This window comes from Phyllobates terribilis, unplaced genomic scaffold (genome assembly GCF_046119375.1).
Source record: "Phyllobates terribilis strain yellow unplaced genomic scaffold, ASM4611937v1 Scaffold_3__8_contigs__length_932513732, whole genome shotgun sequence".
Taxonomy (NCBI): Eukaryota; Metazoa; Chordata; class Amphibia; order Anura; family Dendrobatidae; genus Phyllobates; species Phyllobates terribilis.
Window position 1 is genome coordinate 557907334 of NW_027362763.1, and position 15793 is coordinate 557923126.

General features: G+C 40.9%; 1 protein-coding gene across 2 annotated transcripts in view; it reads left to right on the top strand.

Annotated features, from left to right (window-relative positions):
- Nucleotides 1-15793, top strand: part of MAP3K4 (mitogen-activated protein kinase kinase kinase 4) — a 113096-nt gene that overhangs the window by 44000 nt on the left and 53303 nt on the right. For both annotated transcript variants that reach the window (XM_073671411.1, XM_073671412.1), the window contains exons 3-5: nt 236-1617; nt 3646-3903; nt 10056-10202. In XM_073671411.1, coding sequence (XP_073527512.1) covers nt 236-1617; nt 3646-3903; nt 10056-10202 — 1787 coding nt within the window. The remainder of the gene's footprint in view (nt 1-235; nt 1618-3645; nt 3904-10055; nt 10203-15793) is intronic.

A 15793-nucleotide genomic window follows, 5' to 3' on the forward strand; every position in this document is an offset into this window, starting at 1 on the left:
TGATTAAAATTAACTTCTGTTCGTGGGAAAATCCCTTTAAGAAAATGCAGTGTAAGACGGGTACATTTAATGGTGGAAAAATAGACTTGCACTGGGCCTCATTCACAAGATCGGGTAATTAGTATAGTTTGTGGTATCTTGGGTGAAATATAGAACCTGCATAAAGTGTTTAATGAATTTTTATGTACTTATTAAAGTCAGTGTTCTTCTTTTTTTTTTTTTTAAACTTTTTCAGAAAAGATGAGCACACCAAATCAGACTCCTCAGAAAGAAGTAAGTAAAAATACTGATAATGTAGAGGATCACAGCTATCGTCAGGAAAAGAAGAACAGAGCAACTCTCAGGACAACAGAAAGAGATCGCAAGAAAAATGTGCAATGTTCTTTTATGCTGGATCCAGGCTGTGGATCCTTGCCAAAAAAATCCATACCAGATGTTGACCTTAATAAGCCTTACCTCAGCCTTGGCTGCAGCAATGCAAAGCTACCAGTGTCTGTGCCTGTTCCTCTTGCCAGGACCACACGACAGACCTCAAGAACAGACTGCCCGGCTGACCGCTTGAAGTTTTTTGAGACCCTCCGGCTTCTGCTTAAGCTTACTTCAGTCTCTAAAAAAAAAGAAAGGGAACAAAGGGGTCAGGAAACCTCTTCTACGTGGTTTAACAGATCGAATGAACTCTTTTGGCTGGAGCTACAAGCCTGGCATGCCGGCCGCAGTATTAATGACCAAGACTTGTATCTCTATACAGCTCGACAGGCCATACCAGAAATCGTCAATGAAATACTAACTTTTAAAGTGAACTATGGCAGACTGTCTTCTGTCAGCAATGGGGGGGATCTCAATGGGACTTTCTCTGAGGGGACATGTACCAGCCCTCGTGAAGCTTTTGCAGATGGTCACCCAAGCTATCATGACCACATCCAGAAACAAAGGATTTCTTTTGAGCAAGTAAAACAGATAATGGAACTCCTGGAGTATATTGAGGCACTTTACCCATCTTTACAAGCTCTCCAGAGAGACTATGAAAAATATGCTGCAAAAGACTTTCAAGCACGAGTGCAGGCACTCTGTTTATGGCTTAATATAACAAAGGACCTGAATCACAAGCTCAGGATTATGGGAACTGTTCTGGGTATCAAAAACCTTTCTGACATTGGCTGGCCAGTGTTTGAAATATCTTCACCGCGCCCATCAAATGGCCCAGAAGAGGAGGGCACTGACCTACAACAGGAAGGGATTATGAGCACCGAAAGCTCAGGAACTTGTACAGAAGAAAGCGAAGATGAAAAAGAGGAGATGGATAATATGTTGAATGCCAGTGCTGATTTTGAGAACAATTTAAACAGCAAAGTAAAGGTTAATTTTAATAAAGAGGACAACAACCTTTTGAAATTGGACAGATTTGTGTCAGAGGATGACTCGTGCTGGGCAACGTCCGATTGCAGCCATGACAGTGGCTGTAGTAGGGATTGTTTGACTTCGATATACAGACCATTTGTAGACAAGGCATTAAAGCAAATGGGACTGCGAAAGTTAATTTTAAGGCTCCATAAATTAATGGATGGCTCACTCCAGAGGGCACGCACAGCTTTGATAAAGACTGATCATAAACTAGAGGTTAGTGTTCATGGGCTTCACATATATACATGTGTTTATAATATATGTAATATTTATCTAGTTACCTGTCCGATTTATTTTTTTTACCTAAACAATGAGATTTTACTCTGAAGACCTGTGACATTTCAGAGAATGCATTGTTTTTTAAACAATCAGACTGAGATGGAGAAGTCTGGGCAAAGAGGTAAGAGGTGAAGAGTTCCCTAGAGCTAGTGCCAGAAAATCAATTTTATGTAAGCAATGGGCCGATGTGGATTTGCACCTTCCAATGTAAATTTGTCAGGCCTTGTGTGACCCCCGGACACTTCTCCTGAGCTGCAACCGTGTTTTTTTTTTTTTTTGAGAAGTATCATGAGCTGCAGAAAGAGCAAAAAAGTCACAAATTATGGCGTAAATACGTTGTGTGTCTTTTCATGTCGCCAGACATACTTGCTTGTAATGACTGATGTCTACATGTGGCTCAGGCAGTTTATATCTCCCTACAGATTTCATTGATGAGGTCAGTTATCTAGATAGTTAAGGTAGAGACATTAGTGATTGCTTGTTAAAAGGTTATTTGTTTCTAAAGATGAGACTGAGTAAGAATTGAGTACTGTATAAGTGAAAATTGCCTAATACATAGCAACTATATGGGGTCTTAATAGGAATTTCTACATGTAAAAATCGGTAATGATTCCATATAAAGTATGCTATTATCTGATCTGCGTATACATTTTCCTGATTGTACGGCCAGATTCACTTTGTGTCCTTGTAAGAAAACTCCGAAGCACAATTTTTAAGGGGGGGGGGGGGGGGTTGAGGTGAACTTTTTTCTGTTGCATTTTTATAAAATTATCACTACATGCAAATCCAGACAACAGACTGACATCTGATATTTCAAGTTACTGGAACGGGTGCATGAGATTTAAAAGAAAAAAAGAATAAGGTCTGATCCTTTTCTTCCAGAAATGCCATCCTAGTTAGTGACCTGGTATTACAGCTCCTCACCTTAAATTGAATGGTGCAGAACTTCTGTGGCAGATAGTATTGTGGCTTTATGCCCAATACCAAACATACAGCTTGACTTCGTAAAGATTGGAGAAATCTTACCGGCATCTAAATGCTAAAAGTAGGGGTGGGCAATTAATTTTCCCAACGGGCCACGTGGGAGACCATGATGATTGTGGTGTTCGGCCCTTGTAGTTTGATCAACAGCTACCAACATAATATAATGTCCTACAATCCCCCACAGAGTTTGATGTCCCCTCACAGCACCTCACTCTGTATGATGTTAACCCAGTTTCCCACAAGAAGTGATCATGTAAAAAAACAATACTGTTCACCTGACCCTGCCCCCACGGCTCCTGTGGTCTGTTCAGCATACTGAGGCGCAGCTAGTGCGGTTTACTGTCCGTCATCATCCTGTTACTCTCTCAGATGCACCAGCTCAGTGGTGAGAGAGCGGACTGCTCCGTGTTCCACCATTATATTTACCCGTGTCTGCGTCCCGAGGATGCAGATACCAGGGCAGTTGTGACACCAGATGGACGGCAGCTGTGTGGTTCGGTAAGCCGCTGTTTCCAGCATTGTGGCTCTCCCGGTCCGCAGGAACAGCTAAAGGGCCACCTGTTGCCCACTGCTTGCACTTTGCCCATATCTGTGCTAAAGGATACAAATCAGTAGTTTTTAGTTTTCTGGTTTTCCTTGTTGTGTAACTTCAGACACTTATTTCACAGAACTATTTTCAGAAATAAAGTATGGGTAATAGGAGGGATATTTTGTACCATTAGGAAGTCACAGTGTGTTCTTTTTATAGCAGATAAACATTGCGGTAAAGTTAAAGCTTTTAGGTTTTACTGAATTAAAAGGAATATTTGCCTTTAGTACAATTTATGCCCGTTTAGCCCAAGTATATCTTACAGCTCATAATCTGGGTATTGAATAATATGAGTGAATGCCAGGACTTGATGTAGACTTTCTGCGCTAACTAGAGATACAAATTCCAGTGTTTTAATATTGACATTGTGTTCTGTGTTTTGATGAATGCAGTCTTCAGGATTCCCGGACCTCATGTTATGTTCAGATTATTTACCGGACCTGTTGAAGCAATCTTCTAGTTCAACGCAAAACTTGGACCTGTCATGTGACCCTATCTCTTTAGAAGAGCTGAATTCCATGGACTTGCCATCTTTTGAGCCAGCCTTCCTAGTCCTTTGCCGTGTTCTTCTAAATGTAATTCATGAATGTCTCAAATTGAGATTGGAGCAGAGACCAGCTGGGGAGCCATCTCTTCTCAGCATTAAACAGGTATCTATAGAATGCTTCCTTCCTTTATGCACCTGGGGATCTCTGGACGTCATTAGTGCTTAGGTCTTGATGCATACAAAAATCAAGCAAAGACCACATTGAGTCTTCTCCTTTTGCCAGAGAGTTGAATATAAAGTACATTCTTGCTTTTTAATGTGCAAACTGTCAGTTTACTGTACCATGGGAAATAGGAGTTGGTCCTATGGTTTTAGCAAATAAAGTTAGTTATGCTATAGTTATAGAGCACCTGCCACCAGATCAAAAGTGGCCAGTTTTTGCTCTTATTTTATTTCTGCAGCTTGTCAAATTTTTTTTTTTGTGCTAATTTTATGCTCTTTCCAAGGAGGCGTGGCTATACAGGGTAATAATGTAGAGCAGCATTAAGACGCAGAATCATGTGAGCCACACCCCCTTGGAAAACCTTATAAAATAGTGCTAAATAAAAAGGCCCATATCTCTGAAACTGTATGGCAGAGTAATCAGGGGAGCAGTGGGAATAAAGTAAGGGCAAAACTGACCACTTTTGACCTGGTTGACAGATCTTCTTTAATCCTATTTACTTATTTCCGATTGCATAAGAATCTCTCCTGTGATATCCACACAGGCGCAGGACTGGTTACAGTACAGTACCTGCATCACAGCTGTGCCTGATAAACACCTCTGGGTCTATCACTTGATCAGGACTGATTTTTATCAATGGGAGAGGAGTCAAGGGGATACTCAATAAAGACAATGACTGCAGACAGATATTTTGACAGCTGTAAGTAAGTGATGTACAAAGTAAGTTGGAAATTGTGTTATGACCAAAGGATACCATTTATTTGCTGAAGCTGTAAACTTGTGGAAGTACAGTTCTAAAAGCCCCCATACACATTAAAGAGGTTGTCCACTACTATAGAGAATGCCCCCAATTTATTTAAATGGTGTAAATAAGTTGTTTTGTAAATACTTTGTGTTGTGCTTCTTGCCTGTGAGCTGCGCCATTGCTGACCGCTCACATGCATCACGTGACGCCAGGCTGCAGTGATATGCTCCCTCCGATTGATGGGCTGTGGGCGGGGGTTCCCGGAGCCTCACAGCCCAGCACCCACCGCGCCCCACTCCCAATGAATGCAGGAGAGGGAAAGCGCCCGGTGGATGCTGGGCTGTGACGTACGGTGAAGCCCCGCCTATAGCCCTTCAATCAGCGGGCAGCGCGTCACTGAGTCACGACCGTCTGCAGCTGGAACTTGACGTGACATCATCGGATGCCAGAGTCGGCTGCAGTCGGGGGTCACGTGACACCTGTGAGCGGTCAGCAATAGCGCCGCTCACAGGCAAGAAGCACAGCACAAGATATTTACAAAACAACTTTATTTACACCATTTAAACACATTGGGGCATTATCTATAGTAGTGGACAACCTCTTTAAACTAAAGTTGGCTGAAAATGCATATGCAAATAATAAGAAGGGTACAACGTGTTCCATGGTCCATTCTATCTTCAGAGTAAAAGCGCTTCAGTGGCTGCAAAAATTTCCCTTTCTTTTGCCAATGTTTTTGTATCCTGGTGGGAAGAAAATTACCGTATATTCCGGCGTATAAGACGACCTGGTGTATAAGACGACCCCCCTACTTTCCTGTTAAAATATAGAGTTTAGGATATATTCACCGTATAAGAATACCCCTTTTCCAACGCATACCAAACACCGGTAAAAATTTTAAAAAAACAGATTTGAATTTAACATGGTCCTTTTTTAATTTAAATTCTTATGACATGCAGGTATATAGCAGGAAAACTGTCACTCATAAACATATTAAAATAGGGGGGACCCCACGTCATTTTTTGGGGGGGTCCCCCATTCTAATAGCTAGTAAAGGCTAGGTATTCAGCTGGGGGCTGATATTAGTAGCCTGGGAAGCTCCGTGGGTATTACCCTCTTCCCAGACTTCAAACATCTGCCCCAGCCGTCTGCTTAACCTCCGCTAGAGACTATAATGATGGTGGATCCCACGCCAATTTTCTTTTTAAAAAATCCTTTATTTTAACACTAAATGACAATTGAGGGGTTAATAAAGATGCAGTCCCTAAATTATTAATTTTGTAATTAATTTTTCCCAAAAATGTTGACGTGGGGCTTCGCCATATTTTTGTGTCCAGCCAGGTACAGCAGGCAGGAACGGGCTGCCCCCAACCACCAGCTGCCTATTTGTACCTGGCCGGACACAACAATATAGGGAAGCCCTTTTTTTTTTAATTATTTCATGAAATAATTAAAAAAAAAAATACGTGGGGCTTCGCCCTATTTTTGTGTCCAGCCAGGTACAACTAGGCAGCTGGGGACTGTAATCTGCAGCGCAGGGAGGCCCAAGCTTTCTGGGCCCCACCCGCTGCAAATTGCAGTCCGCAGCCACCCCGGAAAATGGCGCGCTCATAGAAGCGCCATCTTCTGGCGCTGTACCCAACTCATCCAGGGCCCTGGTGCGGTGGCTCACTGGGTAATAAAGGGGTTAAGGCCAGCTTGGCATTATCAGCTGGCCCTAAGCCCGAAATTCATGGGGTCACGCCAATATTAGACATGAACACCATGAATTTCTAGTAAAGTAATTAAAAAAAACACAACACCCAGAATAAAGTCCTTTAATTGAAATAAAGACACAATTTTTTAATGTTCTAAATTAAACCATACTTACCATCACGCCCATTCCAGCTGAAGCCAACGATCTCCTGCAATAAAAGTAAAATAATAAAGCAACCTCATCCTTACCTCTCCATGGTTCCCAGGACCGGTCCAGCTCTGCTACATTCACATGACAGGCTGCACCGCAGCAGAACGCTGCCGTTCAGCTTGCCATGCGGCAGACACTGAGAAGCGCAGGCATGCTTGTGCTCCTCAGTGTCTGACTGTGACGGCATCCAGATGAGCCGAGATCATGTCCAATGAACTCGGCTCACCTCATGCACGTCACTGACAGCGTGGGAAAATTCTCCTGCTCCCCGCATGCGCAGTAGAAGTTTCCCACGCTGTCAGTGACGGACGTCCAGGAGGTGAGCTGAGTTCATTGTCGGCTCATCTGGATGCCGTCACAGCCAGACACTGAGGAGCGCAAGCATGCCTGCGCTTCTCAGTGTCTGCGGGATGACAGGCTGGATGGCAGCGTTCTGCTGCGGTCCAGCCTGTCATCTCGATGTAGCAGAGCTGAAGCTGTCCTGGGAACCATGGAAAGGTAAGGATGAGGTTGCTTTATTATTTTTCTTTTATTGCAGGAGATCGTTGGCTTCAGCTGGAATGGGCGTGATGGTAAGTATGGTTTAATTTAGAACAATAAAGGATTGTGTCTTTATTTCAATTAAAGGACTTTATTCTGGGTGTTTGTGTTTTTTTTAACTTTGACTATGGGGTTAGTAATGGGGGTGTCTTATAGACGCCTCTCCATTACTAACCTGGGCTTGATGTCATCTGGCATTATAAGCTGACATCAACCCCAGCCCTATTACCCCACTGCCACCGCTACAGGGCAGTGGGAAGAGCGAGGCTAAGTGCCAGAATTGGCACATCCTATGGATGCGCCATTTCTGGGGCGGCTGACGGCTGGTGTTTCTAGCCTGGGAGGGGGCCAATATTCATGGCTCCCTTCCTGGGCTATTAATATCAGCCCCCAGCTGTCTGCCTAGCCTTTGCTAGCTATTAAAATAGGGGGGACCCCACGTCATTTTTTTGGGATCCCCCATTTTAATAGCTAGTAAAGGCTAGGTATTCAGCTGGGGGCTGATATTAGTAGCCTGGGAAGCTCTGTGGGTATTACCCCCTTCCCAGGCTTCAAACATTTGCCCCAGCTGTCTGCTTAACCTCCGCTAGAGACTAAAATTAAGGGGAACCCCACGCCAATTTTTTTTTTAATAAATCCGTTATTTTAACACTAGATGACAAGTACAGTAACCAGCACTGTCACTGTACTTCATATATATGTGACTGACATGTTTCTATTTATCTAATCTATGTGTGAAGCTCTATTCTTTCTATTCTAAATTGTCGGGTGCCGGCTTATGCCGCTGCTGAATTGCCGGCTTTTCATATATTGTCACAGAAGCGATGCGAACTTCCCAGCTCCGGACACAGCGCAGCGCTTCTGTGACAAGTGAAAGCTGTCGGCACAGAAGCCCTGCGCTGTGTCCGGAGCTGGGAATACGCAGCGATGTGTCCGTTTCAGCACAGAAGCGCTGACCGTCTGGACCTACCGCCACCGTATTTTAACTCCCTCCACCTTATATTAACTCCGACATGGCAGGGATACGGCCACGGCAGCTTATTAACACCCCCAGAGTATCCCCGCATGTCAATTTCTGAAAGTTCAAAAGCATTACCGGCGTATAAGACGACCCCAGACTAGACAGAAGATTTTTCAGTCTTCAAAAGTCGTCTTATACGCCGGAATATACGGTATATATGGATGACATCTTTATCATCTGGTCGTCCGATGTGTCTGCCATATCACACCTTATGGATTACTTCAATCTGAATCCCTGTAATTTTGTTTACTTTTTTTGTAAAAAGGAGGAAGTTTCTTTTTCGGGACTTAGTGTTGTGAGCTGAAAATCCCAATGGTTAAAACGTATACCTACTGTAAAAAATTATCTGGCACTAGTTTTTTGAGGGCGGACTCATGCCATCTAAGACATAGTAAAGTCTGAATTCCCGTGGGGAAAAGGAATTGCTCAGAAGATGGAATTGGCTCACACCAATGGGTTTTCATAATTGCGGTAATGATAAATGCACACCGGGCAGATATGCCAAAAAAAAGATTTATTTATAAGTACATTATTTAAAAAACATCAAATCAATCAATCAATCTATTAATTGTAACAGTAAATTTGTATTGTATCCAGTGCATGGCGTGCAATATCAAATATATAGGCTGTACCATTCTTAAACTTAAGACAGCGAATTAATGAACACATCAGGGATTCTGGTAATTTGGACCAATGTCTCTAAACATTTGGTTAACGAGCATAAGGTTAATTTAAAGAACTTTGAGTTATTTGGTGTGGAACGGGTCAAATGCTCTCTGAGGGGAGGAGATCCCAGACTAGCTGTCCTGAATTGGAAGGCTTATTGGATCCTCATAATTAATAAATCATATCCACAGGGATTAAATAAAAGAACGGACTTAATAGCTTTTCAAAATTAATAAAGTAAAAATGTCTGGGGATCTCATTTTACCTTAGGTTATGAGTAAGAAGTATCACTTCAAAATGCGTCAATCATAATCGCATTATCTTTGGGATGTTTTCTTCTGTGTTTGATCATGCAATTTTCGACATATGGTTGTAGTGGATTCAACTTCACAAGGTCTTTTGCTTTTGTCCTTGGCTTGATATGCAAATGTCGGACCAAAGCACATTCATCTCTGGGACACAGAACCAGTCTCCTTCCTGAGCGGTATGATGGCTGGACATTCCCATCTTCTTTGTACATGCGTGTAATTGTTTGTACAGATGAACAAGGCACCTTCAGGTATCTTGAAATTGTACCCAAGGGTGAGCCAGATTTGTGCAAGTCCACAATTCTCTTCCTGATATCTTGGCTGATTTCTTTAGACTTTCCCATGATGCTACACACAGAAGCAGTGTTTCAGGTGTGCATGAAAATACATCCACAGATGTGTCTCTAGTTAACTCAGATGTTGCCAAAAAAAACTTATCAGAAGCTTCCAAACACTTGACATCCTCATATGGGCAGTCCAGAATTGTTTAAAGGCATAGTAATCTTAATGTATGTAAACATTTGACTTTGCAGTAAGTAATAAAAATGCCTTAAAACATTCTCTCTCTCTCATTATTCTGGCATTTGGCAAATATTAAAAATTCTGGTAATCCTAATTGACCTAAAACGGGGAAGGTTTATTCTAATTTCATGTCAGATATTGAGAAAAACATGCATATGTGTCTTTTTATATAGTGCATGTAAACTTTTGGTTTCATCTGTAAATAGTTTAGGGAGTGAAATCCCACTGACATTACTTTTAGTGATCTCGTCATATACTTAGTGCCAAGAAACCTTTTTTAAAGCAGTTTGAATACAGCAGAGCTAGTGATGGTAGTGGTTACACCAGCATTATGCATTTTCTCTATTCACCATCAGAAAATTATGCAGTAATGTATTTCCCTTACAGTTAGTACGAGAGTGCAAAGAAGTGCTGAAAGGCGGGCTGCTGATGAAGCAATACTATCAGTTCATGCTACGAGAAGTATTAGATGATTTTCACAAGCCTGACTGTAATATTGATGCTTTTGAGGAAGACCTGCATAAAATGTTAATGGTAAGCTTTTATTTTCCCTTTATAAATTGATCAAATCCTTAGGCCATGTTTTCACATAGGGCTTTTTTATTTATAAAATGTCATATATTTGGGCCCTCTTAAGAAGAATGTATAACGTGTCTGTGGAAATTTGTGCCAATCCAGTCAAAAGCTATTCTAATTGGTGCCAAAGATATTCGATGGGGTTGAGCTCTGTGTGGGCCATAGGGCCCCTCCAGTTCACTCCACATCAAACCATGTCATTGTGGACTTATTCTTTTAAACACAGGAGAACCCGTCATGCTAAAAAAGTTTCCCTAACATAAACCACAAGGTTGGAATAATCCGATAGACTAAAATGCCTTTGGTTGCGGAAGCATTATTACCACCTTTCAGTATGCAAGTCCAGAACAACTGGAAGTGGATAGGATCAGGACTTTCAAGGTCACTATTTTATATCAGTATTTGCAAGCCAAAACCAGGAATGGGAGTCTTGCACGTGTTACTACTATACTTTTCCTGTAATTGCTACACTCCTGGTTTTGGCTTAAAAATACTAATGTAAGATACTGACCAAATACTGAACGTGTGAACGTGGCCTAATACTGAGGTAATCAAGCTTTGCACGGTGCCCATGCAAATAGAGCTGCTTTGTAAGCACTAGTCACTGTGGGCAAGACATAAGGATCTTGAAAAGTGGACCCTCTGTATTAACTCAAAATTCTCTAGTAGGGTGTTAGAAAAATAGGTTTTCTAGTTACGACAACCATTTTAATCTGTCTCTTTCACATGATTGTTACATGAAATTCATGACTTATCAAAATTTTGTCCATGTAGACATTTACCATCTTTTTATTCCATCTCGCATACAGTGGCTTGCGAAAGTATTCACCGCCATTAGCTTTTTACCTATTTTGTTGCATTACAACCTGTAATTATGAACAACTAACCAAACGACATCATGAAGGCCAAGCAGATCTCCAAACAAGTAAGGAACAAAGTTGTTGAGAAGTAAGTCAGGGTTGGGTTAATATCCCAATCTCTGATGATCCCCCCAGAGCACCATCAAATCCATTCTCATCAAATGCAAAGAACATGGTACCACAACAAACCTGCCAAGAGAGGGCCGCCCACCAAGACTCTCAGCCCGGGCAAGGAGGGCATTAATCAGAGAGTCATTACAGAGCCCAAAGGTAATTATGAAGGCGCTGTAGAGTTCCCAAGCAGAGATTGGAGTATCTGTCCATATGACCATAATAAGCAGTACACTCCATAGAGGTTTCCGTTATGGAAGAGTGGTTGGAAAAAAGCCTTTACTTTTACACAAATATTGTAAGGCTTTTTTTGAGTTTGCCAAAAGTCATGTGGGTAACTCCCCAAATGTATGGAGGAAGGTGCTGTGGTCAGATCAGACCAAAATTGGTTCGAGTCGAGGGGAAGATGGATGGTGCGTAATACAGGAATATTCTTAAGCAAAACCTGTTTGTCAGTCATTTGAGATTGGGATGGAGGTTCACCTTCCAACAAGACAATGACCCAAAGCATACTGCTAAAGAAACACTCGAGTGGTTTAAGGGGAAATGCGTAAATGTTTTTGGAGTGGCCTAGTCGAAGCCCAGACCTTAATCCAATTGAGAATCGGTGGTCTGACTTGAAGATTGCTGTTCACCAGAGGAAACCATCTAACGTGAAGGAGCTGGAGCAATTTTGACTTGAGGAATGGACAACAATACCAGTGGCAAGATATACAACCCCTGGCAAAAATTATGGAATCACCGGGCTCAGAGGATGTTCATTCAGTTTAATGTTGTTGGGAAAAAAGCAGATCACAGACATGGCACAAAACTAAAGTAATTTCAAATGGCAACTTTAGGGCTTTAAGAAACACTAAAAGAAATCAAGATAAAAAATGTGGTACTCAGTAAGGGTAATTTTTTTCAGACCAAGCAGAGGGAAAAAATGATGGAATCACTCAATTCTGAGGAAAAAAATATGGAATCATGAAAAACAAACACACAAAAGAACACTCCAATACATCACTAGTATTTTGTTGCACCATCTCTGGCTTTAATAACAGCTTGTAGTCTCTGAGGCATGGACTTAATGAGTGGCAAACAGTACTCTTCATCAATCTGGCTCCAACTTTCTCTGATTGCTCAGATCAGCTTTGCAGGTTGGAGCCTTGTCATGGACAATTTTCTTCAACTTCCACCAAAGATTTTCAATTGGATTGAGATCTGGACTATTTGCAGGCCATGACATTGACCTTATGCGTCTTCTTTCAAGGAATGTTTTCACAGTTTTTGCTCTATGGCAGGATGCATTATCATCTTGAAAAATGATGTCATCATCCCCAAACATCCTTTCAATTGATGAGATAAGAAAACTGTCCAAAATATCAATGTAAACTTGGGCATTTATTGAAGATGTAATGACAGCCATCTCCCCAGTGCCTTTACCTGACATGCAGCCCCATATCATCAATGACTGTGGAAATTTGCATGTTCTCTTCATGCAGTCATCTTTATAAATTTCATTGGAATGGCACCAACCGAAAGTTCCAGCATCATCACCTTGCCCAATGCAGATTCGCGATTCATCACTGAATATGACTTTCATCCAGTCATCCACAGTCCACGATTGCTTTTCCTTAGCCCATTGTAACCTTGTTTTTTTTCTGTTTAGGTGTTAATGATGACTTTTGTTTAGCTTTTCTGTATGTAAATCCCATTTCCTTTAGGCAGTTTCTTACAGTTCGGTCACAGACATTGACTCCAGTTTCTTCCCATTCGTTCCTCATTTGTTTTGCTGTGCATTTCCTGTTTTGGAGACACATTGCTTTAAGTTTCCTGTCTTGATGCTTTGATGTCTTCCTTGGTCTACCAGTATGTTTGCCTTAACAACCTTCCCATGTTGTTTGTATTTGGTCAAGATTTTAGACACAGCTGACTGTGAACAGCCAGCATCTTTTGCAACATTGCGTGATGATTTACCTTCTTTTAAGAGTTTGATAATCCTCTCCTTTGTTTCAATTGACATCTCTCATGTTGGAGCCATGATTCATGTCAGTCCACTTGGTGCAACAGCTCTCCAAGGTGTGATCACTCCTTTTTAGATGCAGACTAACGAGCAGATCTATTTGATGCAGGTGTTAGTTTTGGAAATGAAAATTTACCGTTTGATTCCATAATTTTTTTCCTCAGAATTGTGTGATGCCATAATTTTTCCCTCTGCTTGGTCTGAAAAAAAATTACCCTTACTGAGTACCACATTTTTTATCTTGATTTCTTTTAGTGTTTCTTAAAGCCCTAAAGTTGCCATTTGAAATGACTTTAGTTTTGTGCCATGTCTGTGATCTGCTTTTTTTTCAACAACATTTAAAACAACTGAATGAACATCCTCCGAGCCCTGTGATTCCATAATTTTTGCCAGGAGTTGTAGAACGCTCATAGAGACTTATCCAAAGCAACTTGCAGCTGTAATTGCCGCAAAAGGAGGCTCTACAAAGTACTGACTTTAGGGGGATGAATAGTCATGCACACTGAAGTTTTCAGTTATTTTGTCCTATTTGTTGTTTGCTTCACATTGAAAACAAAACCAAATGTTCACAGTTGTAGGCAAGTTCTGTAGATGTTCTGATGCAAATCCTCAAATAAACCAGTGAAATTCCAGGTTATGAGGTAGCAACCCCCCCCCCTAAAAATAAAAAATTAAAAAATGGCAAGAGGGTGAATACTTCCGCAAGCCACTACTATATATAACTGTGTTTATGCAAAACTAGAAAAGTCTTCTACCAACATGTTTGATGGGTAATGTCCTTAAATAACCTGAATTTTGTTCTAAATTGCAATTTATATGGAAGACCCTTTGTGACCTCGGGCTACGAACGTGTAATACTCTGCAGCTGAGATTTGGCCCCATGTTGTGGGAAGTAAAGCTATTACTTCTCCTTTTTTATTTCAAAACTTCCATTTATGTGGTTTCAAATATGTTTACTTGTACCAAACAAGCTAAATGACTCAGTGAAGTATGCATTGGATGATGGTCCAAAAGAAAATGAGTGTTTACCTTAATTAGTGCTGGTTCCTGTTTGTGAAGGGATTTGCATATTTGTCATGATTTCTGTCATAATGACCCATTACAGGAGAATATAAACTGCGACTTGCCTCTCAAATACAGAGGAAAATAAATTTTTAGCATATTATGAATGCAGAAACACAATTCAAATTCTTTTTTTTTTGTCTTGGAGCTGATGTCTTAAAGCTGTAAGCCATACATGTATTACTCAGCATAAGCAAATAGATGACTTCATTATTTTAAAGCCGACCCTGGAAAATGAGATTTGTAATGTGAATGGTTACTGTAAGGCTACTACGACAGGTTTTGTTATCTATGGCTGTCTTTGTAATCAAGAATATGGGTCCTGTTAGTATCACATTCTGGAGGTGTCAATACATTTTGTGAAACCTCTGATTGAAATATTAATTTTTCTATAATAATTTAGACATGAGGGCTCACTGACCTGACCACTACTTTACTTCATAATGGTACGACCAAGATTAAGGCAATGTGCATGTCAATGGGGTTTTCACCACCCCCTTCATATACATTGGAAAAATTCTACCGTTCAGGTGTGCAACAGAGCAAAATATCATGCATGTTCCTTATTTTGATTGAAAATGCTAGGGATCAGCCCTTCCAAATACCAATCCTCATGCAAAATCTACTGTGGAACTACTGCAAACTCACTGCAAATCTGCCACAATTTTTTAAATTTCTTGCAATGTCACAGTATTGCGGTATATATTGTAAGCGATTGGTCCCCCATAAAGACTAACAAACTAAAAGATAAAGAAAAATATTTAAAAATACAAAAATATAACTTCAAATCACCCTCCTTTTCCCCCATTTGAGAATAAAGAAATTAAAAAAGAAATACATTTTTATTATCTCCACAATCATAAATGTTCAGTCGATGAAAATATCAAATTAGATTGGTAAATGCTGTAATTAGAAAAAAGATCAAAATGCCAGGAAGGTTTTTTGGTCACTACTCCTCCCTAAAAATGAAATAAATACAGATGAAAATGTCGCATATAGACAAAAATTGTATTGATAAAGTTGTTAACTCGTGGCTTTTTACCGCATATAACTAATGAACCTTGCATATGTCCTTATTTAAAGTGATTAATAAAACAGACAAATCACGCTTAGTGGAAAAAGATCTTGGCCACGGCCATTATTAAATATATAACTAACAAAAACCATGCTGATAATCAACTACTTATTAACCAAACCGCAGCTTAGCCAGAGCTCAAGCCCACTTACCTTTTTACAATACCTGATGTCCATTCAGTTCCCTGAACGACTGACCCAATAGGCCATGACAAAATATAATGAAATAGGGGAGGGTGGGGCAGCGCTTCTGGTATGGCAGCGCTTCTGGTATGGCAGCGATTGGACTGACCAAGCCCTTCCACGCCACCATACTTTATTACCTCTCCAGCCCCATATTTACTAATAACCCATCTGATTAGCGGGGAGAAAACACAATCTTCCCCTGCGACATGCCGCTGACTGGTTACAGGCTACAGCTAATCTGGGTTTTCCTA